The 14,130-nt window shown below is 54.9% G+C and overlaps 1 protein-coding gene across 1 annotated transcript in view; it reads right to left on the bottom strand.

Moving 5' to 3' along the window:
- The window catches only part of PTK7 (protein tyrosine kinase 7), a gene marked incomplete at its 5' end in the record, with an annotated part of 14,801 nt that extends 2,216 nt beyond the window's left edge, over nt 1-12,585 (bottom strand). Inside the window, 18 exons of the mRNA XM_009868918.1 lie at nt 65-243; nt 321-472; nt 553-633; nt 1,201-1,433; nt 1,608-1,763; nt 5,749-5,952; nt 6,243-6,370; nt 6,723-6,873; nt 7,136-7,285; nt 7,456-7,575; nt 7,708-7,843; nt 8,244-8,377; nt 8,598-8,864; nt 9,138-9,268; nt 10,251-10,398; nt 11,048-11,238; nt 11,680-11,782; nt 12,292-12,585. Of these exons, the coding sequence (XP_009867220.1) occupies nt 65-243; nt 321-472; nt 553-633; nt 1,201-1,433; nt 1,608-1,763; nt 5,749-5,952; nt 6,243-6,370; nt 6,723-6,873; nt 7,136-7,285; nt 7,456-7,575; nt 7,708-7,843; nt 8,244-8,377; nt 8,598-8,864; nt 9,138-9,268; nt 10,251-10,398; nt 11,048-11,238; nt 11,680-11,782; nt 12,292-12,585 (2,958 nt within the window). The remainder of the gene's footprint in view (nt 1-64; nt 244-320; nt 473-552; nt 634-1,200; nt 1,434-1,607; nt 1,764-5,748; nt 5,953-6,242; nt 6,371-6,722; nt 6,874-7,135; nt 7,286-7,455; nt 7,576-7,707; nt 7,844-8,243; nt 8,378-8,597; nt 8,865-9,137; nt 9,269-10,250; nt 10,399-11,047; nt 11,239-11,679; nt 11,783-12,291) is intronic.
- Between the last annotated feature and the right edge of the window lie 1,545 nt (nt 12,586-14,130).

The raw sequence follows: 14,130 nt of genomic DNA, 5'->3' as shown, positions 1-14,130 counted from the left end.
CCCTCCACCACAAGAAAAAGAAACAGACTACAATGCCAGGGACAGCACAAAGTACTCCACATACCTGCTAGGACCTCATCATCTGCCAGCGGGGCGTAGGGCATCTCCCCATGCATGAAGACCTCCCACATGAGCACCCCAAAGGACCACACATCTGACTTAGTGGAGAACTCATCTTCCAGCACAGCTTCAGGCGGCATCCAGCGCAGCGGGATCCAGGCCTGGCGGAAGTGGTAGTACTCGCTGCGGGCAGAACAGGCAGGCAGTGAGACTGGTGCTATCCCAACCCTTCCCATTTCCCTGCTAGGCTCCCAGCTGACCTGTTGTACACATCCTTGCTAAGGCTCAGGGACGAGACCTTGACCTGCCGCTGGGCACTGACCAAGCAGTTCCTGGCTGCCAAGTCCCGGTGCACAAACCTGCCGTTGGAAAGATGCTCCATGCCCAGGGCCACCTGCGTGCAAAGAGATATCTGACCCCAGAGAGATGTCAGCACTGGCTGCCCTCCTCAGGGTTCCCAGTCTCACCACACTTCCAAAGCTCAACTATCACCTTATGTTTGGTAGTGAGGGGTTGTGGCTTCAGAGACTCATCTTTGCTTTTGGAGATCCTCAGGAACTGCTTCAGGTCCCCCTGGGAGACAGACAGCAACTCAGAGGCAGCACTTCTCCATGCTGCCAGCCGCATCAGTCCCTGGAGTGCCCAGATGTGCCAGGCCCACGGATCCTCATCTCCTGGGCCATAGTCCCCACCTGTCCTCCTGGTCTCTTCCCTGTAGGGCAAGCTAGTATCTCACTTCTGTGCCTCAACTGGCTGAGATCAGGGTAAGCAGGCCTGATGTTTTCAAGGGCTTTTTCATGTCCCAAATGGATTTATCTCCCATGAACTCCAAGCTCTCCATCTGTAGCCTTTAGAATTGGCAGCAATTCTGAAGCATGGAGTGCCACAGCTTAACTTATTCGGCTGAGTCCTGGACATAAACCAGAAATCAGGAGGATGTGGAAGATGACTAAGTCTTGCAGAAGACGCCCTATCCCGCTTGGGACTCCTCCATACATTGGGAACAGTGGTAAGCTCGGCCCAGTCTCCCTACACCTTGCTTGCCCTGTGCTGCCAGCCTGGACCATGTCACACTCATGCCCACTGTCCATCCCTCCTCCTCCTTACCCTCGCTGCAGGCACTGCTGGCAGGGCCCTTACCAAGTCCACATACTCCAGGATCATGTAGTGCGGCTCTGCCTCGCGGCACAGCCCCAGCAGCCGCACCACGTTGGAGTGGTTCAGCTTGCCAAACATCTCCGCCTCTCGCCTGAAGTCCAGCTGCAGCTGCTCATCCCTTGTCTGCAGGCTCTTCACCAAGACTAGAGCTTCACCCTCACCATCCTCTGCACCTTTTGCCTTGGCCAGGAACACTTCACCAAACTCCCCCCTGCCTGGAAGTGTAGAGCAGCACATGGGAAAACAGCACACATTAGGACGGCATATATATTTGACAGCCCAGTGTCTGCTGTACTCCAGCACATCCAGTTTTCCAGCTGGGACATGCTGGGATTTCAGCCACAGATTTCCCGCTGGAGTGGGGTCAGGGCCAGGGTGGCCCAGCATACCCAGGGTTGTGATTGTCTGCAGGTTGGAACGTGGAAAGTGCATCTTGTCTGCAGCACTGTGACGCTTGCTGGCCCCAGAGCTGCTGCCCAGGTTGGTCAAGGCCACCTCTTCCTGGATCTCTGCTGTCATCTGCCCATTCTGCAGCAAAGCACCACCTGCAAGGGAAGGACAAAGAGCTTCAGTGTCCTGTCACGCCGTGCAGAGCATGTCATGCTGGGCATCAGCCCCTTCTGGGGCTGACACTCCAAGCACCAACAAGTGGCTCCAAGCACTCAGCCTGATGTCTAAGCCCCAGGCAACCAAGCGGCCTCCACACAGTTGTTCCCTCTGGGCTCACGTCCGGCCCCATCTCTGGCAGCCCTGCAGCCACCCTTGAAATCAGATGCTGAGCAATGGCTTTAGTCCCAGTGTCAACCAGCCCCATCTGGCCTTGTCCATCCCATGCCACTCAGTCATCCCAAAGGGGTGGCTCCATCCAAACTACCATTGACAAAACTCTGTGGAACAGCAGCAGATCGGATGCGTGAGGCAGAGAGAGAGCAAAGAGGCTCCTGCTCACTATAACCACAGTCTCTTGATGCCCAAGAGACTTTTGAGTCTTATTTGGCATCAATTACTGCAGCCTGACCCCTTCTGCTCCTGCTCACTTCCCAGCAAGCCAGCAATGCTCATGTCCTTGGCAATCTTGAACCTGTCAGACCAGATCAGCCTGGAGTTTTCCTTTACTGTCTGGGTTAAAGCAGTGCTAGGAAGCACTGGCCTTGCTCTCAACCCCAGTAAGCTTTCTGCTCAGGAACTCCATTAGAAATATCGCTGTTGCAAACTGAAGCCAGCAAACGGGACAATACACCACTGCCATAAGAAAGCAGAGAATGTTGCGTTTTGTGGGCAGCTTGTAGGGGAAAGACCATATAGATAGCTGTATAGATAGCAAACCTTGATTTCGTATGTATTTACTGCTTGGTTCAGACTTGACACTAGAAAGTGGTGCTTTTCACGAGCTGAAGGCAGAATTTTGAATGAAAAGCAGGGCACAGCACCGAGCTAAGGTGGCTGATGTGCAGCACGGTCCTGCAATTGCTGTGCGCACTCCTTTTCAGCTAGCCCAGGAGCAAGTATTAAGGAAACACTTACTCACACTGAACGACTTAATCACAAAATTAAGACCTGACCCAGCATGAGGCAACTCCAGCAGGAAACCCACTGCCCAGAATTTCCATCAAGGGATATTGTACAGCAGTGTGCGTACATGCATGCTTACAACACAGGCGTACAAGAGAGGTACCAGCCCACCAGCACATCCTGAGCAGGTCTGGCCACAATGACAGGGACTGTGGCGTTGTCACAGGTAGGCTTGGAGCTGTGAAGACTGAGATATGTTGACTTAAAAGGCATGGCTACTGACAGCTCTCCTCTCTCACAGGCTGGAGTAACATTTGCAGACGACCGTAACGAAAAAAAACACCACCTACGCCATATATCAAACCACGATGCTACTTACACTCTCCCTGGTTTTATGCTAATTATTAGCAAGACTGTTTGACCCTGTCCTGTCTTCACTCATGACTGATAGTGTCTCAAGACTAAAAGCTTGAAGCCAAGAGGATAATACAAGACGACTGCTGCAATCGTGCCAAGAAAATACTGAAAGCTGCAGAGTGAGTACACTGCCACTGAGAGACAGCACCAGCAGGCAGCAAGGACAGACACTTGTGAGAACAGACATCCCCATGTTGCGCAGAGCTTTAAGAAGACAAGTTGATAACAAAGGGACAGTAAAAATGAATAGGAAGTTTAATTTCTGTAACCAGCAGACCAGAGGAGAATCAAGTGTAGAGGAGTTGCTGGCTTTGCCCACCTGCCTACAACACCTGAGCATTTCCTGGAGAAAGAGACACAGCCACATTGCCCTGGAGAAATTAGCAGATGCCAACAGAGAAATCAAATGCTCCCCTCAGTTCCCTCTACTGCTAACCTCCCCAAATGCCATGTCTGTATTCACCCCAAAAGAGCAGCACAGTCAGACAGAGGGACACTGAGAGCAAGCACCGTTGTAACAGAGGATGTGGCACACCAAGGATGTGACCTTGGAAGGTGACTGACTTGTTAGGAGTGCATTGATCCACAGGAAATCCATAGGAAGGATCCACTGCAAATCCATAGGAAGGTCAAATCTGTCTGGATCCTGGAAAAGTCAGCTGGTAGCCAGCCAGGGAGTACTTGTCATCAGGTAGGTGCTGAGATACTTCAGGTCACCCAGCTAAAGAGGGACCACATCAAAAAGAGGAAAAGAGCCAAATATTTGCAGACCACGGTGAAAGGGGTGACTCCACTGGGGCTGACAGCAAACACAAATCACTTCTCCGGAGAGGCTATGGAAGTACCGAAAAGGAGTGTAGACATCTGGGCAGCTGCGTCTGCTCATAACAGTAAGGATGCATCTCTCTGACTGCTAAACTGGTTCCAAATGAAGGGGATAAGAAGAGGCAAACTCTGGCAGAACAAAAAGAAAAATATAATAAAGATAGGCCAAAATAACAACCTGACACCACCTCAAAAGAGATTAAACAAATCCCTTCCCAGGAAGAGGATGCTGGCCAGAGCCTGTTGGCACGGGTGAGCTGCCTGCGACTTGTCCACGGGAAGAGCTCACAGCGGCGACAGCAGCAGAGCGCCAAGTTACAGAGATGCTTCTGCATCCCTGCTTGCAGGAGGTTCTCCACAGCCAGATTTCTCTTTTGGATGTGTAGCTCAGTTCAGAACACCAATACGAAAGGAAAAAACAGGTGACAAACCCAGGGGTGATGTCTTGCCAGGATCTCACAGCAGCTCCCAGATGACTGGGCTGTGGCTGTGTGCTGGAGAATAGGGAGAGGGAAGCACAACATCTGCATTTACAGTAGTGTGGAGGGAGATCCAGGAAATCATAAGGACAGCAAAATCAACTGCGTCCCATCATTTACAAGTCCTCACTGGTATCAGTGATGCAAGGAAAACCATGACATCAGAAGAAAGAGCTGAAACAGCTTTTGGAAATGAAAATGATGCCCCAGAGATCTCTTGCATTCACTGAAGGTGTCACGTAGCTTATACACAGGTTTAATCTATTGCAAGGTCTCATGGAAACAACTGTTAAAAAGCAGCTCAGGTGCCACAGGACAGGAGGGAACATCCTCCAACGGATACACAGAAGGTAGGAACAAGGGTAGTACATCATGCTGCCAGCACGGAAGGGCGTGCTGGTGGCAGCTGTTTGCCAAACCCACCAACTTAGCTAGCAGCAAAGGTACAGGCCAGCTGTGGCCAGCTGCAGAGGGGCACTGAGTACTGGGAGGTGCAGCCAGAGACGCAACACAAGACCTGGGGAAAGCAACTCTGACGGCCCCTCCTCAGTGGTGGGCTCTCTCTCCAGAGTGAGCTCTGTGGACAGGGAACAGTGCCACAGCTGAGAACAGGACACAGCACAACTGTGTCACTCTGCAAAGGTGGATGCACCAAGTCTTGTCTGGGGCTCCCCGTCTGAGAAAGGCAACAGTGCAACCAGAAAGGCACTCACAGGAGTGATCAGACATACAGAACAGCCATGTGTTCCAGCTGACAGATGCTGACAGATGACAAGCTTGAAAAGCAGGGACATAGTTTTTAGACAACCTGTTGTGCTCCAGAAGTCCTTGTTGGAGGATGCTGTAGATACTCAAAACTTAAACAGGTTTCAGAAACAACAGGGTGAGTTCACAGCAGAGTTCAGGGCTGTTCAGTGAAAAGTCTTCCCTCCAGCATCAGGAGCAGGTGAACTGAGATTCGAACAGGCTGGCAGAGTACTACGATGTCATTATATTGCAATAGGGATACTCCTCTCCCCTTAGCCAAGGGTGCATGTGACGCCACGTACGGGTGCCGATACGTAATTTGGCAGAGGTGGCCACAAAACGACGCTGGGATGCAGGTGTCACACTAAGTTGCCTATTTCTCACCTGGCAGCAGGTCTCCGCCACCAGCCATAGCCAAAACCAAGAGCAAGAGACCCCAAGGGTAAGGGGGAGTCCCCTGTCCCCTGGGCCCCCCCTGCCCCTCAGCCTCTCCACCCCAGGGGTAAGGGGCTGGCAGTTAAGCCCCCACCCCTGGGGGTACCGGTCTCACCATTCAGACACTCCATTTCAGGCTCCTCGCCCTCTGGGTGCTTCTTCAGCCTCTTGGCTTTTCTCCGCTTCTTGCAGTAGAACATCAGCCCCAGCACGATAATAATGTAGGCAACAGCTGCCCCCACCGAAAGCCCAATGGTCTGGATCATCTTGTAGGGTGTGTGGCTGCCAGTTCCCTCATCCTCTTCCGCTGCTGGCTTGTCTGTGGGGCAGAGAGCACCAAACCCATGAGGGTGCAGAGGAGTTTCCCAAATCCTGCTCAGGAATGCGCCGGAGGAATGAGAACCACCCCACTAGCTGTGGCCACCTCCTCATCCAGCCACAGAGCACCGGGCACAGTGCACAGCACCCTGCACTGCATCCCCAGAGGGATGCTGCTGTGACTCCCTATCAGGCATGACCTGACACGCAGCACCCACTGTTGGGGCCAGAATAGGGGCGTAGAGCTGCCAGGGATACCAGGAGGGTCCCAATGCTGGGCACCTCCCTTACCTACGACATAGAGGAAGGCCTCGCGGTGTTTGATGTTGCAGCTGTTGCCGGCGATACAGGTGTATTTTCCAGAGTCCTCGGCGGTGACATCGTAAATCACCAAGGAGCCATTGGGCATGATCTGAATCCTGCCAACCACACAGAGCCCTTTGCAAGCGAGGCAGGCTTGGGGCACCTGCAGCCCCACCTCCCCAGGATGCCTCAGCCTCAGCGCCACATCCCCAGTGCAATCATCTTGAAGCTCAGGCTGTGCAATGCTCAAGAATAAATAGCTGCCGCTCAACTGCAGCTTGGCAGGCTGTGGCAGAAAAGGTAACGCTGAGGCCAGGACAGTCCCAGCCCTGGGACACAGAGGCAACTGACTGTGTGCCCTCCCAAGCCAGGAATCTGAGACCGCACCATCGGCACCCACATGCTGGGCAGGGATGGGGATCACCACCATGCTGTGCCACATTTCAGTCTGACACGGAGGCTACATACCTGGGCAAGAGCTTGCCAGGATCTAAAATCTTGTCCTTCCCTTTCCACTGGATGTGCGGCACAGGGTCCCCCTCTGCCTGGCACTGGAACATGGCTGTGTGTCCCTGGTACACTGTCGTGGGCTCTGGCTCTAGCTTGAAGGTGACGTAAACTGAAGGCAGAGAGGCCAACACGAACACTGTCAGCTCCTGAGAATGGTGCTGAGCTCCCACAAGGGAGCAGGGCCAGCACTGGCACAGTGGCACGTGTCCTCTTGGGCTGTATGCAAAGTACTGACAAACCAGTGCCACGGGGCAGAGCTTGGGGTCACGCCAGACATTTCTCCCTCTGCGTGCCAGTTGGGTGCCCCCCAGGCAAACCTGCTGCAAGGCCAGCACAGCAGGAAACCCACCTGCCTGCTCTAGAGCCCTCACCTGCTACCACGAGCTGCACGGTGGCACGGATCTCGCCCTGAGGGCTGTTGGAGGCGATGCATGTGTAGTTCCCTGAGTCGCTCCTGCTCACCTTGTGGAAGGACAAGATGCCGGCGTTGTGGCTGACATGGGATGGCAGGCTGCTCCCATCTGCAGAACGCAAGAAGAGGGGTGCAGCAGTCATGCATGAAGCATTGCGCCACGTGGCAGCTTCCCAGGCAGCTGCAGCACCCCTGCTTCACCCACACCAGAGGTGGGCCCACAAAGCTCCTGAGGCCCCAGCACAGAAAACAGACATATCGCATCTAAGTCCCCCTTACCTGTTTTAGTCCACTGGATGGTGGGTTTTTCCCGGCCAGTGGCTGAGCAGGACACTGTAACCTCCTTATCAAACTCCATGCACTGCAGAGGCTGGGGTGGTGGGGTGAACTTCAGCTTCTCTGCAAGAGACAGATGTGCTGTCAGGCACCCCGCTGCCACGAGCGGCACTGCAGCTGGGGGCATCACACCTGCACCCTGCTAGGCAAAGCAGCTCCCTGCAAGGGGAAGATGTGGAGCGCTTGTCAGCGTACCTAGCACATGCACCCGTGCGTATCCCTCGATGCTGCCTGCTGGCGTGCTGCTCACACACTTGTACATGGTCCCATCATATACCTCCACGTTGTTGATGCGCAGTGTCCCGTTCTCAGAGATCTCAAACCGTGAGTCCTGCCCAGAGGGAAGGAGGGAGTGGGGCGGAAATGACATTGTCACCAGCTCCGGGCTCAGACCTTGCTTGTGGCACTCCTATTGTCCCACATGCCCACATCATGCCTCAGATACAGACAGCTCTACTGAGACCAACATGGAGAACTGAGACAAGCTGCAGTGACATCTCTTTGAGACACGTCTCTTGTCACTGTCCCAAAGAACTCAGAGCCAGGTGCAAGCCTAGTGGCTGGAGACAACCAGCTGTGTACCCATACACCAGCAGGACAGAGATAGTGCGAGGAACATGGCCAAAGTGGGCCTAGGAGAAACGTGAGAAGCAGCAGCAGCAGAAGAAAGAGCTGAGCCGGTGCCTGGCAGCACCACCAATGAGTGGCAGGGGCTTGCCCCATGGCCTCACCTCAGAAATGGAGACACCGTTGCGGTACCAGGTGACGGTGGGTTTCAGGGAGGCTTTGCTGAGGCAGTGCAGGTATCCCGGCTTGCTCTCCTCCAGTTGGCTGTCCTTGGGCATCTCCACCCACTTAGGTACCGCTGGGCATGGAGGCAAGGTGTTACACAGGGCTGCTCCCCACCCCTCTGGCCAGCACCAGCACAGACCAGACAGTGTGCAGCCAGCCATGGGGCCTTGCACCCCAGCCGTGAGACATGGGCCTCTGCATCAGCGAGATGACATGCCATCCCATCTCAGCTCGCCCCAACCCTCTATCCAGCCCCTTCCTCTGCTCCCAGCCCTCCTTGGAAAGCTGCCTACTAGCCACAGTGATGCTCAGCTCCTGTTTCCTCTCTCCAGCCTTGTTGGCAGCATGGCACGTGTAGGTCCCTGCGTCTGTCTCAGTGATACTGGTGAACACAAGCTGCTCTGCCTCTTGGTACACCCTGCCAGCAGAGGGAACTCGTTCCTGGTTCCTCTCCCACCAGACTTGGGGTGTGGGTACACCTCGTGGAGCAGTGCAGGCCACACGGTGCCCCTGGTTCGCCGTCAACACTTTGGGGGCGAAGGGTGCCATTTCTTCAATCTCTGAAAGGAGCAATAGACAGCAGGGCTCAAACATGGCGAGAATGTGTAGCCAACCCACCAGCATCATCATCCCCACGGCAGGCACCAGCCAAAGGAGAGAGCACACAAGCTATGCTTTTCTCCCCTCATCCAGGCAGCAAGGATGAGCCATTTCACAGAAAACCCAAGCAGTTCTCCATGTACTGGCCCATCATTATATTGTCACACAGCTCCAGAGTGACACTGCAACTCTGGGACCCACTGCCCGCCCTGCCACCAGTCCCAAGACCTCACCTGCTAGCCGCAGAGTCGCCTTCAGCACAAGAGCTTTCCCCCTCTGCCCACGGCCAACGCACTTATAGACACCGGTGCTGCGAGCCCTCACCTGGGTGATCAGCAGGGAGCCGTTGGCGAACACGGTGGTCCTGGGCACATGGGGAGAGGCAGGGCTCAGTGGGAATCTCTGCAGGACATGGGCCAGAGCCACAGCCCCATGACGTCCTACATGAGCCCGTGGAACCATGAGGAAGAGTTTGTGCTGAATTAAAGGTTCCCAGTGTAGGGGGAGCAGCACGCATAAACAGGGAGATGGTGGGACACGTTTCATGGAGGAAATGAGTTAATAGAAGTCTATTTCTTGGAAAAGAGCTGGCTCCCACCAAAACATGCATCACCAAACTGGGCCAGCTCTGAAAGCCAAGAAAGGTGGTAGAGGGCACAAGGTGGCGCCTGAGAGCTGCCAGGCCACTGGGCATGTGGCACCCAGGCACCACCAGTTATCCTTGCACGGTCTAGCTGAGAGACACCCTGGGCTCCAGGATCACCGCCACAGGCAGCCTGGGCTGGGAAATGTCCTCATCTCTGGGGATTGCCCCATGCGTAGGTGTCCGGGGCTCAGAAACACTCCTGGCTCTAGGTATCAGCATGCACTGGTACCTGGAGGTGCAAGACAGTCATAGGTCTAGCGATCACTGTGCAGATGTGGGCTGGGAGGGAGGGGTCCCCGAGTCTGGGGATCACCACCTGTGGCCATCTGGTATTGGGATATGACTCTGGGAATTGTCCTATGTGTGTGTCTGGGGCCTGAGCTGTCCCTGGCTTCACAAAATCACCACACACAGACATCTGAGGCTGGGAGACAACTCCAACTGTGGGGATCATTATGTGCCCACAAACTCATTTGAGGACAAGCCTCTTGCTGAGTCCTGTGCAGATAAAGGCCACACACAGAAGTACCAAGGCCCTGCTAAACCCCAGCTAACCAAGCTGAGAAAGCAATCCCTGTGGCCAGCCTGGCGTGGAACGTTTGCCCCGGGGCACTGCCAGGGTACGGCCTCTCTATGTTGCTTCTGGAACAGCGCCCCCCTCTCCTCCCAGCCCTGCCCACATCAGTGGGGTCCCTATTACTTGGATCTGTTGGTGATGGGGCTGTCTTCAAAGAGCCACTCCTGTGTGGGAGGGGGCACGGCTGCGAACTGACAGTCAAACATGGCCTCTTCATTCTTGGTCACGATGAGGTCCTGTGGGATGATCACTGCCTGAGGAAAGCTCTCATCTGCAACGGCAGAGACCACAGGAGGGTGAGAATAGCAGAGTGGCCTGAGGTGTATTTACACCAGCGCTCTGAGCGAAACTCAAAAAAGAGCTGGGCACACACTGCGGGCCTGACAGAGACAGATATGCCAGCTTGGCTGTAGTGACACAGGCAGAGCCCAGGACCGCTCTGGGGACAGCCCCTTCTGCTTCCAGCAAGGCCCTGAGCACCCTGGGGTCCCAGCAAACACATCAAACCTGTCACTGGACTGCAAATAGGCTTGTCCAATTCCAAATATCTCTCTAAGGTCAACACCTCTTGCCCTCCCTGGGCCTCGCCTCCAAAGACCAACGGGGCGCTTTGGTGACGCCAGTATTAGCAGCACCTAGAGCTGCCAGGGTTCGAGTCTTGTTGAAGAAGGGAGGACTCTGGTGCTCCAGTACCAGAGATGACAGTACAGACCTGCTCCAGAAAGACGCAAGAGAAAATTAACTCCTGTTAGACAGGGTGTGTCATGCCTGTCTCTGGCCAGATGCTTCCCACAGAGAAAGTCACTTCAGCCTGGCGCCTCCCCTGCAGTCTGGCTCCCACGCTGATGTAGAGGAGAGGCTGTTCGCAGAGCAGCAAACCAGCTGAGCCCCCAGCCCTGAGCGGCCGGGACACAACTCACCGATGATATTCAGCGTGAAGTTGTTCTGGCTGCAGACGAAGCCAACGGCACTGCGGGCACAGCAGTAGTAGAGACCGTTGTCGTCGGGGCTGGCACTCTGCAAGGTCAGCGTTCGCTCCTTGTTGCTGACAGAATAGGTACTGCGGCCGTCGGGAAGGGGGGTACCATCCCGAAACCACTGCCACGTGGGGCTGTAAGACAGGGGCAAGAGGGTGACCGGGTGCAGGGCACTGTCGCGGCTCCCCAGAGAGCACGTGTGCAGAGGAGACAGCCCAGAGATGGCCCATTTCCCTGGACCTCCGTCCCCACTGCTGGCCCCGACACAGACACGAAGCCATGAGACATGCAGCCAAGTGGACGGGACATGACTGGAAAGCAACGGAGAGTGACTGCAGCACACCAAGCAGCTCAGCAACCGGACTGTGACAGCCTGTCCTTACTGTGCTCCTCGCTATGTGGCTCTGAGGAAGCCGTTTGCCTTCTTCCCCGGTGCTCAGCCACAGGATCAATCCTGCCTTTCGCCTTCCCTAGAATCTACTGAATCCTCGCAGGAGAGAGGAAAGAGAGGGAGAGAGAGAGAGCACGCAGTGAAGGACCCTGGCAGGGCCCGCTCCTCGGGAGGCAACCCTTACCGCGGGTGGCCGTCGATGTGACACCGCAGCACCACTGTGGAGGAGGGCTGGATCTCAGCTACGCTGGCCGGCTGCTTCAGCACCACACTGCCTGTCTCAATCCCTGTGGGACCAAAGAGTATCAACGTGGCTGTGGCTGGCTCTCCAAACCCACAGAGCCCAGGTGGATGCTGACTCAGTAATAACCAGAGCATGCAGCAAGGATGCAGACACATAAACCCTCAAGCCAGTGTGGAGTAAAGGGACACCCACTCCACAAATGTCCCACCCTGCCCTGTACAGCTGTTAACTGAGGTGTAGGAGGGGCTCTGAAAGGATCTGCAGTGCAGTAGCATCCCCATTTCATACAGACAAATGGGGAAGGCAGCGGGAGAAATCACCTCTGACAGCCTTGGGGCCATAAGAAGACACAAGTGGCCCAGGAGGCACAAAGGACGTGGCAGCTGGAGAGGCATCCTGCTTGCACAGCTCATGCTGACTGACTCCTGTCTGACCACCACCCCTGCACGCATTAGCAGGCAGTATGGCAAAGCTGTTTCCAGGCTCAGGCTCTCCCAAGAGGGTGTCCACGGTGGGCAGCACGTGCCCGGGTGCCCTCGCCCCCCCACTCACACTTGATATTGAAAGATGCATTGGCTGTGCGGGCCTCCTCTCCAGTGAGCAAGTTCCTCGCTACGCACTGGAAGTCCCCAGCATCCCGGTGCCGATCGACAGCAGCAAACTGGAGGTTGCTGCCCTCCTTGAAGCGCTGCTCCGTGTCCTGAACAGGGAGCCCGTTCTGCAGCCATTCAAACTCCACATTCATTGGGTCCTCCACCTCGCAGCGGAGGATGGCGCTGCGGCCGTGCAGGGCATCCTGGGAATAGGGCTCTTTGGTGAAAAGGATCATTGCCTGAGTCCCCACAGCTGCAAGACAGAAAAGGAGGGCACGTTTAGAGCAATGGCACAAGGAGAAGAGAGTAGCTCAACATGCGCTGCTCTCAAGGGTCTCCAGACAGCTGAAACTGCCGTGTTCGGAGAAACATACCCCGAAGCACATCTGTTAAAAAAAATCCCTGACAGAGAAGTTTAGACAGATCTCTGCTCAGATTTCAGCACAGCCGGATTAAAGCTGACTCTCCAGCAGGGCTGTCTGAGTTTGCCACAAGCCAAGGAGAGCCCTCTGCTCCCTGGGGCCAGGGGCATTAGGAAGGCGCTCCTGTGACTCACTCCTGAGTACCACACTTCCAGCCTGAATAGAGAGGTGTCTCGCAAGGTATGAGCTGGGAAGTCAGTCAGCAAAACACTGTAAAGTACCCTGGTTTTGCTGGGATAGAATCCCAGGCCAGCCATAGTGTGCAGGCCATTAGCCACGAGCTTAAGCTGGGAGAGGCAAAAGCCAGGGCAGCTGGCCTGAGCTGGCTCACAGGTGTATCCCATACCATAAATATCACACTCATTACAAAGGGGTGAGTTTGCTGAGGACAGGGGCTCTTTCTCCACCTCCTCTCAAGGGCCACCATCCCTGGAGGGGCTCACTTACCACTGTGCTCCCAAGGACTGCTTTCTCATTCATTGCGACCACTGTTTGTACAAGCTTTGCATGCTTTATACTGTCGTTAATATCAATTTTTGTGTTTCATTACATCTTTTCTCATTTCAAGCCAAGGTCTCCTCTCCTTTTCCTGATCCCTGTTGTGGGCAGGGGAGGGACCACTAGGTAATGGAACAATTGCTGTAGTTTAGCCCCTGATATAGACAGAGAGCAAGCGGCTTCCTGGACAGTTCAGCTGTTTTTTTGAGCTCCTCTTGTCCTGCTTTTTGGGATGCATCCTAAGTCCCAGACATGCATCAATATTGCCCCAGATGAGAAATATCCATAGACTGTCTTCCTAAGCTCCCCCTCAAATCTTCTCTCCTTGGGATCATGTCTCCAGCTCACCTCCACATCCTCAGAAATCACTCAGGAAAAAAATTGGTCTGGAACAAGGATTGCCCATGGGAATAAACACAGCAGCTGCTGAAGCACAACACAAGAGGATGCGACAGTGACAGCCCAAGCTTGTGCTGGGGACTCAGCCCACTTGCAAGTAGGAGCAGAAACAAGAAATAGCAATGGTTGACCCGAGGGTCTGTCAGCAGCCGTGGGGTGGCTCTGGTGGGCTGGAAGCATCTCTCTGCAGTGGTGGAAAAGCCAAAGCATCCTTTTCTATGCCCTAACTCCCACTCAAAACTCAGGGTTCCAGGGCCAGAGCAGCCAGTGCTTCCCTAGGGCTTGTCTGGTGTGGCTGCCGAGGGACTGTTCTAGCATATTCCTAAATCTGGCTGCTGCCCGGCCACAGTCAGCCATGCAGGCGCTCTGCTCTGGTTACCAGCTGGCCGCAGAAAAGAAAGCAGACAAAGGGCAATTCAGCACACGCCGACTGCTGTTGGACTCTGTTCCCAGCACCATGCTCTGCAGGGAAAGCGGCC

Source organism: Apaloderma vittatum, unplaced genomic scaffold (assembly GCF_000703405.1).
Source record: "Apaloderma vittatum isolate BGI_N311 unplaced genomic scaffold, ASM70340v1 scaffold28154, whole genome shotgun sequence".
Classification (NCBI taxonomy): domain Eukaryota; kingdom Metazoa; phylum Chordata; class Aves; order Trogoniformes; family Trogonidae; genus Apaloderma; species Apaloderma vittatum.
This window is presented reverse-complemented; position numbering and strand designations above follow the sequence as displayed.